Source organism: Oryx dammah, unplaced genomic scaffold (genome assembly GCF_014754425.2).
Source record: "Oryx dammah isolate SB20612 unplaced genomic scaffold, SCBI_Odam_1.1 HiC_scaffold_26, whole genome shotgun sequence".
In the NCBI taxonomy this organism is placed as follows: domain Eukaryota; kingdom Metazoa; phylum Chordata; class Mammalia; order Artiodactyla; family Bovidae; genus Oryx; species Oryx dammah.
This window is the reverse complement of record NW_024070210.1, coordinates 75,232,018-75,256,251: the sequence shown is the minus strand read 5'-3', so window position 1 is coordinate 75,256,251 and position 24,234 is coordinate 75,232,018. Positions and strand designations below refer to the sequence as shown.

The 24,234-nt window shown below is 37.7% G+C and overlaps 2 protein-coding genes across 2 annotated transcripts; both read right to left on the bottom strand.

Moving 5' to 3' along the window:
- Positions 1-8,546: 8,546 nt before the first annotated feature.
- Positions 8,547-9,512, bottom strand: LOC120853683 (olfactory receptor 11H6-like). Its single transcript, XM_040227637.1, has one exon. The coding sequence runs from the start codon at positions 9,507-9,509 to the stop codon at positions 8,547-8,549; it is 963 nt and encodes a 320-aa protein (XP_040083571.1). The 5' UTR covers positions 9,510-9,512.
- An 11,239-nt stretch (positions 9,513-20,751) lies between these two features.
- Positions 20,752-21,705, bottom strand: LOC120853682 (olfactory receptor 11G2-like). Its single transcript, XM_040227636.1, has one exon. It carries the CDS (start codon positions 21,703-21,705, stop codon positions 20,752-20,754), a length of 954 nt encoding a protein of 317 aa, XP_040083570.1.
- Between the last annotated feature and the right edge of the window lie 2,529 nt (positions 21,706-24,234).

Genomic DNA, 24,234 nt, shown 5'->3' with positions numbered 1-24,234 from the left:
AAAAAGCAAGAGAGTTCCAGAAAAACATCTCTTTCTGCTTTATTGACTATGCCAAAGCCTTTGACTGTGTGGATCACAATAAACTGTGGAACATTCTGAAAGAGATGGGAATACCAGACCACCTGACCTGCCTCTTGAGAAACCTATATGCAGATCAGGAAGCAACAGTTAGAACTGGACATAGAACAACAGACTGGTTCCAAATAGGAAAAGGAATATGTCAAGGCTGTATATTGTCACCCTGCTTATTTAACTTCTATTCAGAGTACATCATGAGAAACGCTGGACTGGAAGAAGCACAAGCTGGAATGAAGATTGCCGGGAGAAATATCAATAACCTCAGATATGCAGATGACACCACCCTTATGGCAGAAAGTGAAGAGGAACTAAAAAGCCTCTTGATGAAAGTGAAAGTTCAGAGTGAAAAAAATTTGCTTCAAGCTCAACATGCAGAAAACGAAGATTACGGCATCTGGTCCCATCACTTCATGGGAAATAGATGGGAAAACAGTGGAAACAGTGGCAGACTTTATTTTTTGGGCTCCAGAATCACTGCAGATGGTGACTGCAGCCATGAAATTAAAAGACGCTTACTCCTTGGAAGAAAAGTTATGACCAACCTAGATAGCATTTTGAAAAGCAGAGACATAACTTTGCCAACAAAGGTCCGTCTAGTCATGGCTATAGTTTTTCCGGTAGTCATGTATGGATGTGAGAGCTGGACTGTGAAGAAAGCTGAGTGCCGAAGAATTGATGCTTTTGAACTGTGGTGTTGGAGAAGACTCTTGAGAGTCCCTTGGACTGCAAGGAGATCCAACCAGTCCATCGTAAAGGAGATCAGACCTGGGTGTTCTTTCGAAGGAATGTTGCTAAAGCTGAAACTCCAGTACTTTGGCCACCTCATGTGAAGAGTTGACTCATTGGAAAAGACTCTGATGCTGGGAGGGATTGGGGGCAGGAGGAAAACGGGACGGCAGAGAATGAGATGGCTAGATGGCATCACTGACTCGATGGACGTGAGTTTGAGTGAGCTCCGGGAGTTGGTGATGGACAGGAAGGCCTGCCGTGCTGTAATTCATGGGGTCGCAAAGAGTCGGACACTACTGAGCGACTGAACTGAATTGAACTGAACTGAATATTCCATTATGCATATGTACCACAGCTTTGTTATCCATTAGTCTGCCGATGGACATCTAGGTTGCTTCCATGTCCTAGCTATTGTAAACAGTGTTGTATGAACATTGGGGTACATGTGTCTCTTTCAATTCTGGTTTCCTTGGTGTGTATGCCCAGTAGTGGGATTGCTGGGTCATAAGGCAGTTCTATTCCCAGTTTTTTAAGGAATCTCCCCACTCTTCTCTGTAGTGGCTGTACTAGTTTGCATTCCCACCAACAGTGTAAGAAGGTTCCCTTTTCTCCACACCCTCTCCAGCATTTATTGCTTGTAGACTTTTGGATCGCAGCCATTCTGACTGGCGTGAGATGGTACCTCATTGTGGTTTGATTTTCTTTTCTCTGATAATGAGTGATGTTGAGCATCTTTTCATGTGTTTGTTAGCCATCTGTATGTCTTCTTTGGAGAAATATCTGTTTAGTTCTTTGGCCCATTTTTTGATTGGGTCATTTATTTTTCTGGAATTGAGCTGCAGGAGTTGCTTGTATATTTTTGAGATTAATTCTTTGTCAGTTGCTTCATTTGCTATTATTTTCTCCCATTCTGAAGGCTGTCTTTTCACTTTGCTTATAGTTTCCTTTGTTGTGCAAAAGCTTTTAAGTTTAATTAGATGTCATTTGTTTATTTTTGCTTTTATTTCCATTACTCTGGGAGGTGGGTCATAAAGGATCCTATTATGATTTACATCAGAGAGTGTTTTGCCTATGTTTTTCTCTAGGAATTTTATAGTTTCTGGTCTTACATTTGGGTCTTTAATCTATTTTGAGTTTATCTTTGTGTATGGTGTTAGAAAGTGTTCTAGTTTCATTCTTTTACAACTGGCTGACCAGTTTTCCCAGCACCACTTGTTAAAGAGATTGTCTTTTCTCCATTGTATATTTTTTCCTCCTTTGTCAAAGATAAGGTGTCCATAGGTGCATGGATTTATCTCTGGGCTTTCTATTTTGTTCCATTGATCTATATTTCTGTCTTTATGGTGCACTTATTTTCATGTAATTCTCTATAAAATTCTCTGAGTCCCTCAGAGGTAATTTCTACTCTTCTAATTTCTTGTTTTCTAAAATAGGAACTTAATTTACAATATTGCACTTCATGAGGAAACGTTATGCTAAAATTTTGTTATGGAATAGCTTCAGCAATAACTTAGTGCTGAAGTGATTTCAAACTTAGTCAAACATTAGAAAACACCCGCTGCATATTTTTGCATGAAGATACATTTCCAATTTTGATGTCTAATCCTAACATTTTAATCTTTTAAATTAGGTCTAGTCGTACTGATTTATCAGTGGCTCCACTGAGCTATAGCTTGAACTTAAAGTCTTGACATTTACTTTTTTGAAATTGAAGTATAATTTTGTTATAATGTTGTGTTAGTTTCTGCTGTATAGGGAAGTGCATCAGCTGTATGTGTACATATATTCCCTTCCTCTTGGATCTCACAAAATGAAATAGTGTGGTATTTACCAAGAGTAAGTGTAGACCAGTAGAATATAATATATGACTTAAATATATCTGATTATTAAAGAGATTTTAATATAAAATATAAATGTTTTTCATTTTTGTTGAGAAAGTTCTGAAAAAAATCTTAACAATCAATAAGGAATCTTAATTCTAGTTTTCTGTGAGTGTTGTTTTTCAAAAGGCATCTCTAATTTAACCATCTTAACCCTAGGAATACATAAATACAGTCAGCCCTCTGTATTCGTAGTTTCTGAATCTGTGGATTCAAGGAACTGGGGATCAAAAAAAAAAAAAAAAATCCAGAAATTTCCAAAAAGAAAAACTTGAATTTGTTGTATACAAGCAACTATTTTCGTGACATATACATTGTGCTTATAACTACTTACATAACATTTACATTGTATTAGGTATTATAGGTAACCTAGAGATGGGTTAAAGTATACAGGATGTGCTTAGGTTACATGCAAATATTATGCCATTTTATATAAGGAAATTGAGCATTCTCAGGTTTTAGTATCTGTTGGGGTTCCTGATATTCTTTCTCCTTCCTGATTTTCTCGCAAATACAAATAAGAGTAGAGACCACCTCGGGAGAGGATGAGTGAGTGCAGTACTTTGAGAATGCAGGAAAATATATCCTTGGAACATAAATAATCTTTGCTGGTATTAAGAAGAAGGTAGAATTGACAAGCTTGACAACTTATCTCAAAAAAAGAGCTAACAATTTCTGTCCAATGCCCTATTTAATAAGTAGAAATCTTGCTCATGATTTTTACATTATATGTCTCATATTTATGTTGTTCTCATACACAAAAGTTGGGCTTTTCTGCTGGCTCAGCAATAAAGAAACTGCCTGCAATGCAGAAGACACAAGAAACGAGGGTTCAGTCCCTGAGTTGGGAAGATTCCCTGCAGTAGGACATGACAACCAACTTCAGTATTCATGCTGAGAAAAGCCCATGTACAGAGAGGCCTGGCAGGTTACGGTCCATGGGGGCATAAAGACTCGGACACGACTGAAGTGACTGAGCACGACACACACACAAAAGTTAGATTTAATTAGCAGCATCCAAATTTTCAGTGAAGGAGATTGCTTCCATGGGAAAACCTGAAATTAAAATGTAAAGATTTATGTATGTATTTATATATACACCAGAGGAATCTGCTTTATTGTGTCATGACAGAATAAGACTAACCAATATAAGAATTATGTACATTAGCCAGAATTTCTCTTACTATGTCAAGACAATGACTAAAGTAGTTTCGCTGAAATAAAATATAGAAATATACACTTAAAAATGGATGAATAATATCCAAGTGGAGATTTATAAGTAGACAATTTTATATGCAAGTCCATAAGTGTAAGTTGAGGTTGCAAGTGGAGGTAAAAACCTAAGAAGTATCAACATATGAATGGCATTTTAAGCCATTAGATTCTTTGAGATCTTTCTAAACCGGTTCTGGGATACAATGTGAACCACGAACAACACATATGTAGTTTTTAATATTCTAATAACTGCATAAAGAAACATTGAAAGAAATAGGTGAAATTAATTTTGATAATATATTTTAACTCAATTTATCCCAAAGAGTATCATTTAAATTTATAATCAACTTAAACATTATTAATGAAATATTTACATTCTTTTATTATACTAAGTTTTCAAAATTGGTGTGTGATTTTACAATGATTACATTCTTCATTAGGATTAGTAGTCACATTTCAAGTGGTCAATAGCCACATGTGGGTCATGGCTGTTGTACTGGAAAGTGTAGGTATACATAGAGAAATCTGAGGTATAATTAAGGAGTTCAAAAACTTGTTGAGGTTAAACAAGTAAGTGAATTGTCATTTTTCAGAATACAGTTTCTTTGCTTAGAAAGAATCATTATCCTCTTATTTCACTGGTTTTCCTATTTTAAACCCCGATTTTGATGGCAAAAAATCCCACTGAGTACACTGTATTTTGGAAGTAGTTCTCTCACACATCCATGTACCATCTCCTTGAAGAAAGTCTTTCCTGAAGAACTGTATCTTCAGCTTCATTGCCCTAATTTGTTCCAAACTGACAGAAGACTCTGCAAGAGCTGGATGAAAGTCTTCTCTTAGACATTGCTTTTTAGGTGAAAATTGGAAGTGATCAGAGAGTCAGTCATTTGTAGAGCAATACTTAGGTATAATCTAATTTATTGTTCTTGCTGTTCAGTCTCTCAGTCATGTCTGACTATTTGCAACCCCATAGACTGCCGCATGCCAGGCTTCCCTGTCCATCACTAACTCCCAGAGCTTGCTCCAAGTCATGTCCATTGAGTCAGTGATGCCATCCAACCATCTCATCCTCTGTCACCCCCTTTCCTGCCTTCAATCTTTCCTAGCCATCAGGGACTTTCCCAATGAGTTGGCTTTTCCCATCAGGTGGCCAAAGTATTGGAGTTTCAGCTTCAGCATCAGTCCTTCCAATGCATATTCCAATTTATATAGTCGTTCAAAACCTATATTTTATATGTAAATGCACAGAAAAAATATGGATGTATACCCACCAAACCTAACACATTCCTGTGGAGAGAAGTAGGTGTATAGAGGTGTGGAACTATGAGGATTTTCATTATTGTGTTCAGTTTTGTTTTTTATGATGAAAATTGTTAAGTATAAAGTACATCATTTGTATAATTTTTTTAAAATATAGAGAAAATGGAATATAATTCATCCCAATGTAGCTAAATAAGCCCTCAGTTCAGTTCAGTTCAGTCACTCAGTCGTGTCCAACTCTTTGCGACCCCATGCATTGCAGCACGCCAGGCCTCTCTGTCCATCACCATCTCCCGGAGTTCACTCTGACTCACGTCCATCGAGTCAATGATGCCATCCTGCCATCTCATCCTGGGTTGTCCCCTTCTCCTCCTGCTCCCAATCCCCCCCAGCATCAGAGTCTTTTTCAATGAGTCAACTCTTCTCATGAGGTGGCCAAAGTACTGGAGCTTCAGCTTTAGCATCATTGCTTCCAAAGAAATCCCAGGGTTGATCTCCTTCAGAATGGACTGGTTGGATCTCCTTGCAGTCCAAGGGACTCTCAAGAGTCTTCTCCAACACCACAGTTCAGAAGCATCAGTTCTTCGGCATTCAGCCTTCTTCACAGTCTAACTCTCACATCCATACATGACCACAGGAAAACCATAGCCTTGACTAGACGGACCTTAGTCGGCAAAGTAATGTCTCTGTTTTTGAATATACTATCTAGGTTGGTCATAACTTTTCTTCCAAGGAGTAAGCGTCTTTTAATTTCATGGCTGCAGTCACCATCTGCAATGATTTTGGAGCCCAAAATATAAAGTCTGACACAGTTTCCACTGTTTCCCCATCTATTTCCCATGAAGTGATGGGACCAGATGCCATGATCTTCGTTTCCTGAATGTTGAGCTTTAAGCAACTTTTTCACTCTCCTCTTGTTATTGAAAATTCTATGTATCTAACATTTAGGGCAAAACCAAAGATATTTAATTTCATATATGAATATCTTTTTCAGACACCATGAAAACCTAGGTGTAAGGGAAGATCTTAACTATTTAGTTAATTGTGGCCCATTAACCTTCAGGCTAAAACTTTTTGACTCAAAGTGAAAGAGTAAATGAAGAATCTTTATCCATTCCTTGCCAGTTCTAAGTAAAGCCTGTGGGCAGCCTTAAATCTCACTGCACTTAATAGAGATTTTCTCAGACGATGGACAATTTGGTTCCCTTTAGTTGAACTTCTGTCTCTCAGAACTCCAGAGTGTAGTAATAACTTATAAACTTCATATTAAGTTCTAACAGCACTCATTGTGAGATAGACAAGCCCTCAACTACCCACAGTGAAGTTTATTTCCTCTTACTCATCCTGCTGTGACTTTCCTGTTGTTACATAGGTGGATTATTTAGCTAAATCCTACCCTACAGAACTTCTAAAGGGGATATAATGCAGGCATATCACAGGGGAGTCGAAATGAATGTGTTGTTATAGTTGGTATTTTTCTTTTGTTTTTGTTGCCGAGTATCTCAGTAGAGACTTGGAGCTCTTTGTATCTTTGTATAACTGGAGTTTTTATTTATAGGTATTAGCTCTCCCAGCCTCTGTTGCAGCTATAGTAGAGAGATGTACTCTTGGTTCCACCAAGCAGGTACAACTACCCCAGGTTCTGAGTCAGGATAGTGATGCAGGATGGAGAAATGGGATGGTAGGGGATAGCAATTTGAAATATTGGGGAAAAAGTAGCACTGAAGCAGTTAGCACACTTATTGCAGGAAAGACAAATCCCTGGTGCAGAATTGGCAGGATCTTAGTGCAGTAACTGCAGGAAGATTCTTTACCATCTGAGGCATACTCAGGATAGGCAGCACTGTGACATCTGGTGGCTCACAGCAGTAGGCATGGCTGTAGTGATAGTGATTTTTCCTCAGACCAGTTCCACAGGATGGTTTGCACATTCATCTTTGATGCTGAGCTTCAATTCTGATTCTTTCACTTTCACTGATTCTGTGACATTCCTGATATCCTGTCAATAAATCTTCCCCATTGTCATGCTTAATCAGCCAAAGTCAGCTTCTGTTGTATGCAGATAAGAAACCTGCTATAATTACATCATAGTAGATTTGCCATAGGAAGGTGCAGTCTCAGTAATCTGCAGAGAGCAAGAAGAAACTAACCCTTCTGGATTGGTTGGTTGCCTGGAATTCTCTGATTTTACGGTGATTCAGCAGCCTCACTACTTGGCATATTTTATTACAGGAAATATTCCCCAAAGTCAGAATAACTTGAAAGAGGGCTTTAAAGCCTTCTTTACTTGTTGTGTGCAAGTAAGAACCCTGTTTTCTACATAAAAACAGAAAACATGAATTGAAGTCTGGTTTGGATTGCACATTGTCAGTCAAATCAGAAGATTTTCTTTACTATATAGGAGAAAATTTACAAAGCAACCCCTCCCCAGAAAAATAAATTTTGTGCTACAGTTTAAAATATGATACATATTGTTGAACACATGAAACTTGTCTAATGTTATAAACCAATGTTGCCTCAATAATTTTTTTAATTAAAAAATAAAACATGAACATTTCAGAGTACAGGCAGATGATCAAGTCGAGCCAAAAAATTTATATTAAGTGCTGACTGTCTTGATTTAATTGGCAGAGTCTGTTTTCTGGTTTCTCATGCTTGTTTTCTGCTAACAGTAAATGTTCCTCTACTTAAAGCTTGGAAGGTGCAGAAATGCAGTTTTGAGTAAGGAATACTTAATGATTTGGCACATGTGAATATGTGCTTGTCTTTGTACTCTCTTCAAAGTTGGACCAAGAATTTTCCTTAAGAAGAAACCATATAAATTCCTATTTTAATTTGCTACATACTGTGTATAGCTCATCAGTGCTTGGTATTAAGGAAAACACAAGTGAAAAACACTACTGTTTCAGTGACAGATATTGAGTCCTTGATCTTATAAATAAGCAACTGGCTTTTTTCGTGAGCATAGTAAGTTGGTGATATTTCTCATTATAGAAAAACTTATAATTGGGAAAAAATAGTTGATAAATTTAAAGTGCATAAAACAGTATTAGGATAAAAGCCAAGATGCAAGTTGGAAACATGAGCCTTAGTTTTGTATCTACCAACTTGATTACATTAGTTTTAGGACTACAAAAAAATCTTTAAAACATAAAAATTGTATTAATACACTGGTGAATAAAAACTATGAAATTTTGCTGCAATAGATCTTTGGAACTGTGGGTATTTTCTTTTGAGATAAGATGAGAGTTTTTTGGTGTGTGTAATGAATCATACTTTTATGCGATTAAGAAGTCAAATACTCAGACATACCCAGAAAATAGTTTTTTTTAATGAGAGAAATTCTGAATTCTTGAGAGAATAATGATGTAAAAATGTATATCATTTCTCTGTATTTTTAGAAATTTCTGATGCACAGAGGACTTTCTTCAATGCATATTTCATATCTTTGTTCCGGAGGCTGTAGATCAGAGGATTAAAGAATGGAGTTGCCATGCAGTAAAACAGGGTCACAAATTTCTGTGTCCCAGGATGGCTCCTGGAGCCTGGACTCACATACATCACCATAACTGAGCCATAGAACAAGGAAACCACCAAGAAATGGGAGGCACACGTAGAAAAAGCTTTGTTCCTGCCTGAGCCAGCTGGGACCCGAAGTACAGCCCGCAAAACTAAGGTATAGGACCCAAGAATGTAGAGGAAGGTGATGAAAATGATAAGCGAGCTTACAGTGGCACACGTTAGAGTAGTTTTGGGCACAGGGGCACAGGACAGTGACAGCAATGGTCCCAGGTCACAGAAAAAATGGTCAATGACATTAGGGCCACAGAAAGGCACCCGAGACATAAGAACTGCAGGCATCAGTATTGATAGAAAGCCACCTGCCCAGCAGAAAACCACTAATCGGGCACAGACTTGATAAGTCATGATGGTGGGGTAATGCAGAGGTCGACAAATGGCAAGGAACCGATCAAAGGACATCACAGATAGAAAGTAGCCCTCAGCCGCACACATGGAGAAGAAGAAGTAGAACTGGAGCAGGCAGCCAGCGTAGGAGATGCTCTTGGTCTGGGAGATGATGTCGGCCAACATTTTGGGCACATCGGAACTGACATAGCAGATCTCCAGGAAGGAGAAGTTGGCCAGGAGGACGTACATGGGTGTATGGAGCTTCCGGCTTGACCACACAGCACAGATGATGGCTGTGTTCCCAAGCAGGGTCAGCAGGTAGATGAGGGAGAACACGACACAGAGGAGGATCTCGATCTCCCTGCGGCAGGGGAAGCCCAGGAGAATGAACTCACTCACAGGCCCAGAGGTATTACTGGCTTCTGAGATGTGCATTCTTCTGATCTATGAAGGGAATGATCATTATATTAGCCATGTCTTTCTCTTGAAAGGTCATTTTTTTAATCTTCTGACTTCTATTTACTCCTTTAACGCACTTTTGTGAAAGGGCTCCATATGGTTCTGAATTTCACTCATTTCCCAATGATCTAGCTTAGTACAATGAGAGCAGAGTTTTGAGAACCTGAGCCAATATGTTACTATATGCTCCCACAGCACCTCCTGTAACAGTCTTATTTTTTTCAGAATATAAATTTCACTGACATCATGTAACATAGAGTCAAGATTGTTTTCTATGTTTGCATTGACCTTAATTCTTCTTTGATGTAAAGTTTCATAAGATACACCCTCATACATACATCTAATTTCTTTTCTCCTTGTTGCAAAGAAAATTTTATTTAGAATTTTGGAAAATTCTAAGAAAAATCAAAATTCAAATTATTATGGTAACAGATGGTGACTAGACTTATTGTGGTGATCATTTTGTAGTGTATAAAATTATTGAATCATGATCCTGTACACCTAAAGCTAATATAATATTGCAAGTCAATTTTACTTCAATTAAAAAAAATGGCCTGGCAATATTCATAGCAGAAAAGCAGAATTCAAGGCTTGTCTTCAACAAGACAAAGAGAATCATTTTATATGAATAAGAGGTAAAAGATGAATGAAGAAATATTAAAGCTTGTCATGTTGTAAAAAAATAATAAATTACTATGAAGTTGAATTAGGTCAGTACAAAAAGAGTACCTTACTATGCTGTCAGTTAACATTTTTTCAAGATATCTGTCCTGGATGGCTCTGTTAACTGAAGCAGGGTGGTGAAGACATTGCCACAGATTCCATTTTAGACAGTATCTATTAGTTTCTTAGAGCTGGTATTTAACTTCTACTTGTCCTGTGTCCTAATTTTTGGCACTTTTTATGAAAGTGAAAGTCACTCAGTCGTGTCCAACTCTTTGTGACCCCATGGACTATACATCCATGGAATTCTCCAGGCCAAAATACTGTAACGGGTAGCCTTTCCCTCCTCCAGGGGATCTTCCCAACCCAGGGATCAAACCCAGGTTTCTGGCATTGCAGACGGATTCTTTACCAGCTGAGCCACAAGGAAAGCCCAATAATACTGGAGTAGGTAGACTATCCCTTCCCCAGCGGATCTTCCCGACCCGAAATGAAATTGAACTGGGGTCTCCTGCATTGCAGGCGGATTCTTTACCAACTGAGCTATCAGGCAAGCTCTCTGACTTGAACCAATTTCTGAACATATTTTTAAAATTTGGCTTCTAAGGTAGTGAGCATAACAGCAACTGCTGTTATGTATGAAGCATTTATCGTGACCATCATTAACATTCATTATCTCAGTAAATTCTACTCTCTCTCCTTTCCAGTTCTAGAGCCTTAGGAAAAAACACCTTCAATGTAGCATTGAATTTTATTGTCACTCTGAGCATGTTGATTCTAAAATCCAACTTTTTTCCCTACACAGATGTCAGCTATGTATATATTAGCTGTGTTTCCTTATGTATTGTATTCAATTTGTTCTTCTGCCACTTGCCTATATCAAATTTCCACTTGTGCATGTGGAGGACTAGCCTCAGTAAAGCTGTGACTGAGGCTATATACTATAGGAAAAGATTATTTACATATTTCTCACAGTCTCTCTCTATAGTATACATCAGGTACATCATTAAGATGATGAGGCAGGTATCTTCCAAACTAGCAGCTTCCATCAAATACCAAAGGGAGATCAAGTATAAAAAGAGTTTTGTGTTCATTCAGAAAGACCAACAGATGTGTGAGTTGAGATGAAGTATAAGCAATACATCCCAGGTGATGGGCTCATTAGAGAAGACTTTGGAAATTCAGTGATTGGAAGGGATAATATGATGCTTCAAATCAGAACTGCTGCTGCTAAGTCACTTCAGTAGTGTCCAACTCTGTGCAACCCCATAGACGGCAGCCCACCAGGCTCCCCTGTCCCTGGGATTCTCCAGGCAAGAACACTGGAGTGGGTTGCCATTTCCTTCTTCAATGCATGAAAGTGCAAAGTGAAAGTGAAGTCACTCAGTTGTGTCTGACCCTTAACGACCCCATGGACTGCAGCCTACCAGGCTCCTCCATCCATGGAATTTTCCAGGCAAGAGTACTGGAGTGGGGTGCCATTGCCGTCTCCTCAAATCAGAACTAGACAACCTAAATTTTGATATATAGTTAAAATATGTATAGTAACAGCCATCACACTTTTTATTGTGACCATAATTTTACTTATACAGTTGAACTGGCTATGGTGGGTAAGTACAGTTGAACTGACTATGGTAGGTAAGATTCTGTGTAAACAGGGCAAAGAAACTAGATAAAGAAAAATAGTGGAAGGGAGGTGCATTGCAGGGATGTTATATTTGAATGGGAACTCCCCCTTCACTCATGGTCAGAATCAGTGTATCTCACCTCAAAATTAAGGTAAGAATAAGAGTATGTGAGAAGTCTTTGATGTTTTAACAGTGGCTCTTGAATGAGCAGACGTTAATCAGGATTCACAATAAGAAAAAGGAAAATGTCATCAAAGAAAAAGAGAAAGAAACAACAGATTTTCTTTCAAATTTTTATCTGTAATACAACCTGGTAGTCTCATGAATGTCTTCTTTCCTTTCCTAATAAAAAACTCCTCTGTTCCTGCCTCACTGTTCTAAGTTCAATTCACCCAGGGCCCTTTTCTCCCTGCCTTGGGTCACTATGGATTCTACTTGAGACTACATGCTTATTTTTCCTTTCACTGCAAATACAGGAATTCTTCAATCTTAATTACACTTAATGAAAATAAATATAGATTACTTACAAAGTTTTATCTCCTTTGAAGTGATATGAAGCTCATTAGCTTCTATCATTTCTTTATCTGAAAAATAATGCAAAGCAGAGAAGTGTCAGCTTAAAACTTCCTGATGGGATTTTTGAACAATTGTATGCTGGATAGATGTGATTCTACCAGGAAGAATGAAGATTTTGTAAAAAATTATATATTATTTGATCTATTACCTTGTCTATAATATGAAATATATTTATAAATAAAAATCCAAAGGAACATTCACAGCCCTCCTTCTGTAGCAATAATATATACACACAGTGGACATTGCAACAGGCAGTCAAGGGGCTACCACTTGTGCTCTGTTAAAGATCGTAGATGAAGAATTTGGGGGTCCTGGTGACATTCTGCCACACTTTGAGCCTTACAAAGGATTCTCTTTAGCTGTGAAAAAAAAAAAAAAAAAAAAAGAGAGAGAATAAAATGCCAAGAAACTCTCCGTTTTAATATGTATACCTTTCTGGACACATACTGTCCCTAGAGGCCATCCCTCAGGAGCAGCAGGGACAATCAGAGCGCATCATTCAATCCCCAAGTGTGTTTTACTTTCAGTGTTGAGCTCAAAGCTGAAAAGGCCTTCCTGAATCCATCGGTGAGACTCACCTAGTAATGGCCCCTCTAGTTTGCTGCTCACCTGACACCCACAGACAGGCTCTGGATTTAAAACCAGCTCCATATTGGGTATCACCTGTTGCTTTAAGGCTCCTAGAGCTCCCCCTGTTAGCATATGTGTTTCTTCAAATGACATTGAACGTTCACTTTAACAAATTCCCAAATCCGGAGTATCTTCTTGTGGGAGCATGCTCAGTTGTATCTGACTCTTTGTGACCCTGTGCACTATAGCCCACCAGTCTCCTCTGTCTGTGGGATTTTTCCAGCAAGAATACTGGAGTGGGTTGCTATATCCTCCTCCAGAGGATCTTTCTGACCCAGGTCAAACCTGTGTCTTGCATCTCCTGCTTTGGTAGGCAGATTCTTTACCACTGAGCCACTGAGGAAGCCCAGGTATCTTCCCCATGACCCACTAAAAGTAACCTCCCTGCCTATCTTTATCAGTTTGTACAGCAGTGTTAAAAGTTGGTCTGCATTCCCTGAGTATACTCCCGGTGGCAGGGACTGATTCACACTGGAACTGTCTAGTAACTTTTAATCCTCATGAGTATAAGAAAACCTAGGGCCTCAATTAACATTCAGAGTCTCCTATCATACCCTCAACCTCAAGGATTTTATATCTTCTTAGGTTTTCAAATTACCTTCTCCTGTCTCAATGGATATAAACACTCTACCTGGTTTTTATTATGTTTAGGTGATAGTGTTTAGTATTTGCTATTTGCTGATTACTATGTCAGCAGATTTCATATGCATTACCTAATATCTATGCATGCATGCTCAGTCGATAAGTCATATCCGACTCTTTGTGACCCCATGGACTGTACCTGACCGGGTACCTCTAGCCATGGAATTCCCCAGGCAAGAATACTGGAGTTGATTGTCATTTCTTCCTCTGGGGTATCTTCCCGACCCAGGAATTGAACCTGGGTCTCTTGTATTGCAGGTGGATTCTTGACCACTGAGCCCGTAATGCTCATTAAACTCTTGAATACTGCCTCATCCTTTTAAAATGATTGAACAGAAGCCCACAGAGGGTAAGAGTTTATATTTGGCTCTAACTCAACTTGGTTTATCTTTTTCTACAAATAGGATGCCTAGAGTGAAAAATTATATCTAATCTGCCTATGGCTTCTACCTGTTACTCTTTCCTGGTCATGGTTATGCCTTTCTATCCCTCTGGGAAAATTCTATTAATCTTATTATTTTGGCTTCTTGTCTTCCTTAAATAGTTTTACTTCAAACACTATATTTGAGAAAGTTGTTCAGAATCTGGTTTATGGCTTAACATCTTATTTTATCTTGATACAACAAATTTCTCTGAAAAATGATTGCTATTGTGAACAAAGATTTGTTTAAAACAGTTATTTCCCATAAGCAGCTTTCAAGGTAATGAACTACTTTGGCAAAAGTTCCAGCAAAAATCCCATTCAAGGTCAGAACTTTAATTCTTTTTTATTTTTTGCTGTGTAAGTAGACACAGGGTAGTCTTGACAATGAGGTGCATTTGAATTCTTGGTAATACTATTCCTGCCTGAAAACTCCCATGGACAGAGGAGCCTAGCAGGCTATAATCCAAAGGGTCTCAAAGAGTTGAACATGCTGAGTATGAGCACACAATGTCTCCTAGCAAGGTAGGAGTCAGACCAGATTCAGATGTTACTTCTGTTAGACTCTATTCCTTTTGCTAGGCTCCGTCTTTCTTCTCCAAGCTTTAGTTATTTTATCACAGAGATACCAGATGTCCTAAACCAGCCAGAAAGTCTCTAATCCAAGCTGACAAAGACAGCAATATTGGAAGTAGCCCACTCACTCTGTTCCATGTCCACTAGTTCCAGCAGAAAGCAACCTGAGGGAAAAATAATTCTGAGTTAATAGTAACCAGGTCCTTGTACTGTAGCCCTGCTTCCTGTTGCTTCTTCTAGTAATAACTTAAGGTTACTCTAATTTTCCATTTTGGAAGCACCAGTGATGTATCTGCAAGTCATAGACCCACTGATACTTTCACATTGTGTTTGCAGACTCATCTTTAATCTCCCTCATTGACTTGCTTTAAAAACTTTTCATTCTTTGTTGCTTTGATGATGACAGTCTAACCTTTTAAAATATTTTGTTATTGATAATGTTTATTTTTAGTATTTCATTAGCATGTAACCTTCCAAATCAGTTCTTTCCCTTTTTAACTTCAAAAATACCTCAGAAACCAGTCCTCTCAGATATGTCAATTGCCCCAAGAAAGAAAGCCATCCTGAAAAAAATTGAATTTTTCTAGATGTTTCAGTTTCAGACAAATCTCTCAAATGTAAGTTTGACCATATATTTTTCTGTCATTCTTCATGATTATTACATTTTCTCTTTTTTCTTTTCATTCTATGACTTGCTTTCTCTGTGTTTTCATCCTAGAATTGGTGCCATGGCAACCGAGGCTCTGTGATGCCGACAGTGAGTTCACTGCCACTTTTGTTCCTCTTGATCTGTCCATGGGTAGTGGAGCTTATACGGTGAAGCTCTAGGGGTATGTGAACTGTGTCCTGTTTGGATAATCCATGACATTCTAAACTTTAGTCAAACAGGACATTTTACTGCTGAAGAGAAATTGTCCTTTGGGCCTGAAAATCGTTGCTTAAGATAGGAAACCCAAGGAAAATGAGGTGCTGATTAAGTTTCTGGATTCAAACTCTGGGAAAAAATCAGCACTGGACTTGAAAGTCAATGGCAGGAAGTGGTGTATCCTGGAAAATTGGACCTTCCCAGGCACTCTTTTTGTTCCAGGCAGGATATTGTGGAAGGTATGGCAGCTAAGCTCAAAGGGCTATGTTGAACCAGGTTCAGCTTTGGGCAGTATGGCCCAGGATGCCAGGTCCTTCTCTTTGCACAGCCTTCCCCAGGCAAGACATAAAGACTCTTGGTGTTGCTGTATTCCTTGTGAATTTGGGCAGAAGAGAGAAGTGGCCAAAAATACTTATACTGATCACTTTATACTTAACTTTAGATTGATGATATCCAAACTGTTGGAGATGATATAGGTAGTGCTTAATTTCACCATTCTGCTTTTGTTCTCACCAAACATGCCCTGTACATTGAATAATGAATTTTAAAATGAAAGCGAATTTAACTAATTTAATTCTGAGAATTTTCTGGTCTTTTGATAGTCTCCCGTGCAATTTTGACATGACTTAATCTCAGACAAGAGGTGGCATCCCTGACTCAGAAGAAGTTGGGCAGAAATATAATTTTAATAGGCTTGGAATCAGGCACCTGGGAGTGGCTCAGAGAGACCCTGATTACGTGAAAAATGCCTGTTACACCCATAAATTTCCTCACTCCCTCCACTGCTCCACACACATTCACATTGTCTTTAGAGCACTGTTTGGTGATTTTTTTTTTCTCCTCTTGGTTTCTCCCCAAATACTGATTGATTTAATCACTACTAGGAACATAATCATTTTATGGTTACAGTGTAATATAAGTAGTTCTCTCCTGTTGGACATTTAGATTGCTTTGCAATTTTTTTCTATTATAAATTGTTCTGTGATGATGTTCTCTTACAGTGAATTAGTATAAGTGGATTAGCTGATCAAAATGTATATATAATTTTAAGGCTTTTATTTGCCATATTGCCAGATTGCTTTCTAAAAGTGTTGTCCTAACTTACAGTCTAACTAGCAGATGGTGAGAAGACTCATTTTCCTCACATTTGAAACACACACACACATACAGCTTATTATAATTCTGTCTAAAAATTACCATTATGAGTATTTTAAAGTAATATTTCAGGAGCCGCATTAGGCATTACTGACAAAATGGAGGCACGGCCCCAACTCCCTCTCTTTGTCCCGCAGGCACGGACCCGGGATGAAGGAGTTAGGCCTTGTGATTCTGACTTGTTTTTTTCCTTTCCTCCGGTGAGTTGACTGAAAAGAATATTAAGATGCTTATCGTTCTTGAGAGGAGCATGAGAAGGCACAAAGCCTTTTGCAGTTGTGCTCAGAGAATAATTCATAAAATTAATCATTGACATTTGTTCAAGGATCTTTTTTAAAAAAATATAAATTTACTTATTTTAATTGTAGGTTAATTACTTTACAATATTGTATTGGTTTTGCCATACATCAACATGAATCCACCACAGGTATACAAGTGTTCCCCATTCTGAACCCCCCTCCCCACTCCCTTCCCGTACCATCCCTCTGGGTCGTCTTAGTGCACCAGCCCCAAGCATCCAGTATCATGCACTGAACCTGGACTGGCGATTCATTTCATATATGATATGTTCAAGGATCTTTACAAAAGAGTGTTCCAGGATGAGCACATAGGCCGCAGCTTGAGGCCATGGGAGGGATTGCTATCTGAAACTTATTTGTGAGGGAAATGTTTATGGCAAAGGAGTTTGCTGAATTTAAGGCTTAGGAATAATTAAAAATAGTTAGACGCTAAAGATTTAAGGAATGTTGTAATGTTAGCATATTTTACTATAGCTTATAGAGATTAGGAGTTTTAGAGATATTAATAACTAGAAGCCTTTTTAAGAGATAGTGAGCTCAGGATACTAGGGTCAAACAAGATTTAGAAAGATAAGAAATAAACTGAGGTTTCCGGTATGCAGCCTAGATATAAGCACGAGTTACAATGTAGTCATGAGTTAAAGTAAACACAATTCTGAGAGAACCGCTGAAGCAGAAGGACTCTGCTTGAAGGACAACAATGATGTATGGAGGCAATAAATCTGTGAGGGGAAATTGAAAATGTCAAACTTCTGACCTAAAGCTTTGTAAAAGTATAAAAGAGAATCTAAAGCTTGAAATAAACATGCAGTCCAAGAAAACTAAATGAGAAGCTGCATCGTAACTCGCCGACACTGCCCATCTCTTCAGGCTGATTCCCTGGTTGTTGGAGCTGGACTCTGGCAGTAATGTGTTATTATTCGAATGTGTATTTATTTAATTAGTAATTAGGTTAAGTTTAAAAAATATTTTTTGGTCATTTTGCCTTTTTTTCCTTTTCTTTTCATTTTTTTATATAACATTTTTCTAATCATTTGATCCTTTTTCTTCATTTAAAATAATTTCTTGTAACTTATAAATATCTTTGCCATTTTTGACATTTGCCTATTCAATACATGTGCATAGTAATTTTTTTGAACCAAAGGTATTTTTTATGTAGTCACATACTCTTTCTTTTAATGGTTTATACTTTGGTTTTATGCTTAGGAATATAGTCACACCCTGAGATTACATATTTATAACATATATGATATAGAAATGGAAAGATATCTGTTTTTGTGAACAGAAAATGTATGCAATTATCAAAAGGGAAACACAACCAGTCTCCAGAACTTGTGGCAATTTCAGAAAGGATAAATTTCAGAAGGATAAACCCCTTCTCCATAAAAGAAGGGGTTACTACTGTAATCAACTTGCCACCAAGTGGCTGACTCTAATGACTTTTGAGAAACTCTGAGGCAGAAATTTGAAAGATATGTGGTGGTTTTCAACTGGGACACTGTTAGTATGAGTTAAAATACATATAGAACTATTCAGTACCACTGCAGCTGAAAAAGAAGCTCACCAAAAGCATCTGCTACAATAAATGTCTGGCTCCATTACCATTTACTAGTTGTGTGATATTGGGGAAATTCCTGAACCTCACTAAAACTGTTAATTTTCTAATTTTTTAACATCATGCTGATAATAACTTGCTCCATAAGGTTGTTATATGTATAAAATAAATTTATATTATATATAATAAATGAAGTGACTGTTCTCAAAATATTCAGTGTGGTAACAGTTCCATAAGGTGATTTGGGAGAAAATAAAGTTATCCTGTCAAAATTGGATAAAGCTCCATTTCAGTACATGTATTTTGGAGATTCATAACACTTAAAATGTTTTGAAGACTTCATGAATTTGCTTAATTTGGTGTAACCCTTTACTTGCTTTATTTAAATATGGCACTTAAAAAAAATTGAGCAGACATTTTTCCTCCTTTCCTATTAACTTCACATGGATTATTCCTAGAAAAGCATGCTGGTAAATTTGGAGATAGTTTATAGAAGTAGTTTAGCTCAGTGATTAGCAACTGATAAATTCTTAGAAATAGTAGTGCATGTAATTGAAATGAAGGTAGTAGGCTGCAAGGCTGACCTCTGTATGAGAGGAGATAAGAATTTGTTTTATGGTTTGGAAAGTATGTCACTTTTTAATGGTGAGATTGAGGGAAGTATTTGAGGGAAGTGGTAAAACAAGAAATTATTTATTGAGTAGGATAGACTTTGCTTGTATCCTTGTAAATAATCTCCTAAAATAAATTAGACAAATTTGAAGTTTAGATTTCACTATATCCTTAACTTATAAAGTCCTGAATTAAGCAAAAGTTACTTTAAAAGTTGAATTTCATTTCATTTTAATTAATAAATTAATTCCATTTTAAGTATCAGCAGCCTGAATTACAAGCTAAGTGTTTCTGATATGTAAACTGTGAGATGCAAAAAGCCTAGTTAATTATTATCCCCAAGTCAGTTACAAACGCAGAAACCACACATCTTTAGAAACAACAGTACATTTTATTCACTACATATTTTAATTTCTTTTCCCTATCTGCTCTAAGAAAGCTGGATGACTGTAGAATGAACAAACCATAAGCACTCAGAAGGAAATAATAGTTAAAATAATCGAGGAAACAACATCTTTATTTTAGATGATGTTCTTAATTAAGCATTTTTGCTTAGGTAGATAATTTGTCCAGGCAATTGTTTACCCATTCAGTCCATTTTGTGAAATAGGACAGAGAAAACTTGTTATTGAACCCCCAGAAATTCTGTCCCTCCATGTCCAGACAACTTCAAATTCTTGGTTCTTTCTTAAAGGAAGTCCAATTTCAGTTGTACTTCACTTTGTGGAACAGATGATTTTCTGAAGGCTATAAGTGTGGCTCCCTTAAATTACACTTTATTTCTCTGTTATATTCTTAGAATCATCTTTAAATAATATGTACTAAGGTTGAAAGTAAAATGCATAATCAAACAAACATTTGTAACTATATATTTTATTATATATTGTAATTATATATTTTAAATAGAACATCTTTAGATACATTTTGGATAATACTTAAATATGTCAAATGGCAAAAATATTGAAATAAAATATGGTCCTACAACCTATCAATTGACACTGGATTTGCAGCATAGAGAGTTAAGTCCTGACTAATGCCCTTACATTTAGCATATATCTTAACACTATTTGAATAAACACTAGCCACTAAATTCCTAATTCTTATTTTGAGTGCTTTCTGACTTATTATTTAATATCCATCTAAGGCTATTTGTTTCTTTATGATCCTTAGAGTAGAAACATGAATTATTATTTGGAGCAGAGTGAAAATATCACACCAGTAAGGCTGTACTTATTTCACACAGTAATCCTTCCTTTTACTCAGTCACTACCAGTGGAGAATATTTTGCAGTGTAGATATCAAAATAAGTTTATGAATCCTGTTGAATCCTTATATATTGTTTCAATTCTGAAATACAAAGCAGATTTATACTTCCTTTTAAAAGCTTGGTTATAATGAAAAGATCAATTTTATTAAGACAATTTTATTTCTTAAAAAAGACTAATCCATCATGTAGTGAGTGACTTTTATGATAATAGTAGGCTTTATTGTAACAGTTCCTTAACCAAAATTATTATTAAATTTTCTAGAAAATCATCCTGTTCGTGTCTTATTCAGATAGCTTGTGTTGCAACTTAGTTCACTATGACTTCTGATTTATGTTTTAAGAACAGATATTTCAGTCCCAAAGACTTTCTTTAGAGCAGCCTTCATCTCATTGTTCCTGAGGCTATATATTAGAGGATTGCAGAGGGGTGTTATTACAGAATAAAATAAGGTCACAATTTTTTGCATTTTCGCTGGGTGTCCTGATCCAGGACTAATATACATCACCATAACAGAGCCAAAAAACAGAATTACCACAGCCAGATGAGAAGCACAAGTAGAGAAAGCCTTGCGTTTGCTGGCTGCTGAGGGCATCCTTAACACAGCCAGAATCACCAGCGCATAGGAGCAAAGGATGAAGAGAAAGGTGCCAGTCATGAAAACAGCATTGAAAGCAGAGTAAATGAGTTGTGTGGTGATGTCTTCAGAACAGGACAGCATCATCAATGGGACAGGATCACACATAAAATGGTCAATGATATTTGGGTTGCAAAAGGGCAACTGTGAAATGAGAACAACAGGGGTTAGGAAGAGAATGAACCCACAGGACCACCCAAAGATGACGAGGCCAGTGTAGAGCTCTTTAGTCATGATGCGTGGATAATGCAGAGGACGGCAGATGGCAAGATACCTGTCAAAGGCCATGATGCAAAGGAAGAAGCCCTCGTCACACCCGAAAGAGAAGAAGAAGTAAAATTGTGCAAAACAACTCACGAAGGAGATGGACTTGCTTGAGGACAGGAAGTTGGCCAACATATTAGGGACGGTTGTGGTGACATAACATATTTCCAGGAAAGAGAAATTCCCCAAGAAGATGTACATGGGGGTGTGAAGGCGCTGATCCCACCGCACAGCACAGACAATGGCTGTGTTCCCCATCAGGGTCAGGATATAGGCTGCTGAGAAGAGCCCAAAGTAGAGGAGCTGCATTTCTGGGCTTGAGGAAAAGCCCAGGAGGATAAAGTGGGTAACAGAGTGGGTGGTTTCCCTGCTGGACATGTTCATTAGTCTGGAAGACATGGGATGACAGAAGTTACTGAACTTTAACAGAGTATACTTATTCTCCTGAAAAATCCTAATTTCATTACCATTTTGAGGAGATTAAGTAATAAACAATGAGTTTTGTTTTAAAGCACCCAAACTGTGGTCACCATAACCTATTGCCCAAGAGTATGACTTCATTTTGATGTTATTGTTTAGTCAGGTAGTCATGTCTGACTCTTTGGTGACCTCATGCACTATAGCCCACCGGGCTCCTCTGTCCATGGGATTTCCCACGCAAGAATACTGGAATGGATTGTCATTTCCTTCTCCAGGGGATCTTCCTGCATTGGTAGGTGGATTCTTTACTGCTGAGCCACCAGAGAAGACCTTCATTTTGATAAGATGCAAATAATAATATAAATAAGAACATGGTTTGGCATAAACATTAAACTAGATTGGGATCCTGGATAACACATAAGTGTAAAGTGTGTAATTCTGAGTAAGTCACAACCTTCTATGTGTGTTTCCTCATCTATTTACCATAAAAAAGAATAGTACATACAAATCAGCATATGTGGAATTTCTAAAGTATTATGTAAAATTAGTTTTTTGTAATTAGTGATATAGATAATAATAGCAAATGAAATTTCAAAAGGCTCTGTCTCACTGAGATAACAAAGAAAGGATACAGGGAATATTTCTTTTTGTGCTTGTTTAAGACATTGTTCAGAGAAGGCAATGGCACCCCACTCCAGTACTCTTGCCTGGAAAATACCATGGACGCAGGAGCCTGGTAGGCTGCAGTCCATGGGGTCGCTAAGAGTCAGACATGACTGAGCGACTTTACTTTCACTTTTCACTTTCATGCCCTGGAGAAGGAAATGGCAACCCACTCCAGTGTTCTTGCCTGGAGAATCCCAGGGATGGGGGAGCCTGGTGGGCTGCCGTCTGTGGGGTCGCACAGAGTCGGACACAACTGAAACGACTTAGCAGCAGCAGCAAGACATTGTTAAGTAATGATGAAAAGGGCTTCTCTGGTACCAGCACAGGTGGTATATTATGTGACTGTACTAAACACGTTTGACGTACAAGAATGTTTTTTCTCTGTCCGGCCTGTTGGATTCAGTTCCACAGCACAAGAAGAGCCCTAACCTTTGGCACCTAAATATCTCAGGTTGAAAATTTTGATATCATCTCATGAACATGAGAACTAGATATGCCATTTGGGGCAACGGACCTTAAGGAGAGCAACTACTTGGAGTGACTGCCCTGTTGAATGTGACTAGACTTGGTCCATTTTGCTGCAAAAAGGTTGTGACGTAGAGAAAAGATTTTGATTTGTGTGCATGGCATTTCCATTATTTTCATAGCTGCTTTCTATGTTTGGTCTCTTTTTCTCTTTTTTACACATAACCTCTGAAACATTTTTATGCTCATTCTAGGCATCTTCTATTGAGACAGTCTTGACATGGAATATCTTGCTTAATCATTCTTGCTCCCCTCTTCCCCTAGTTTGCAATTATTGAATCAAAGCTTTATGTTTTGCTTTCTTAGAAGCCTACTCTTGGCTATCACATTTGGCACCTAAAGTGAAAGGACTGTTATTTATGTATTCTCATTGCTCATGGGGATATATAGATTTTATCAAGTCTGCATGCAAGCTGGTAGTTCAATCTATTTGTTTCTCATAGCAATCACCTTATATCAGGTGGCACACAGGTACTTCTGTGTGTGTGTGTGTGTGTGTGTGTGTGTGTGTGTTTATTTTGTCCTCAAAGACAGTCTCCTTTTATATACTGCAATTGTGAAGCAAGATTTTGTAAAAGAAGATTATTTAAGATTTTTATCATGAATAATTATATGATTTTTCTCAACTGAAGCTTTTGTACAGTAGCTGAGAAAGAATAAATGTCATCTTGTCTAGAAACTGAAGCTATGGAGCTAGTGAATCTTGGCTAGTCACTATAAATGAGAGTGTCTTTCACTTAAGAACATATAAATTGTACTTAAGCACATACAGTGAATACAAAATATGCAGAAACAAAGAGAAAAAGCATAACATTAAGAGGCAATTCATATGAATAAGCTTCAAAATTACCCTTAGATATCCACATATTATTCTGCTGCTTTTATTGAAGAAAAAGCCCAGCTAACACACATGTCTTAGTGGTAGCTTCATAACTCATTTGACTGAATTTTTAAAACTCATTTAATTTTCGTCTTTTATATTGCAGTGGGTGTCTTGATACCTTGAAACGCTGTTTGATTATATTGAAATTGCTCATTTTTACTGACAAGGACTTCCCCAATGGCTCAGCAGTAAGGAATCTGCCTGCAATGCAGGAGACTGGAGATGTGTGTTCAATCTCTGGGTTGAGAAGCTCTCTAGGAGGAGGAAATGGCAACCCACTCCAGTATACTTGCCTGGAAAATCCCATGGACAGAGGAGCCTGGCGGGCTACAGTCTATTGTATTGCAAAGGGTCAGAGATGACTGATGACGGAGCATGCAATGCAATCCACAATGGCACCCTAGCAAGTCAAATCAATG

What these genes read in the sequence shown, in the direction of transcription:
- LOC120853683 (XM_040227637.1), bottom strand. Translation starts at nt 9,509, where the DNA reads ATGCACATCTCAGAAGCCAGTAATACCTCTGGGCCTGTGAGTGAGTTC.
- LOC120853682 (XM_040227636.1), bottom strand. Translation starts at nt 21,705, where the DNA reads ATGAACATGTCCAGCAGGGAAACCACCCACTCTGTTACCCACTTTATC.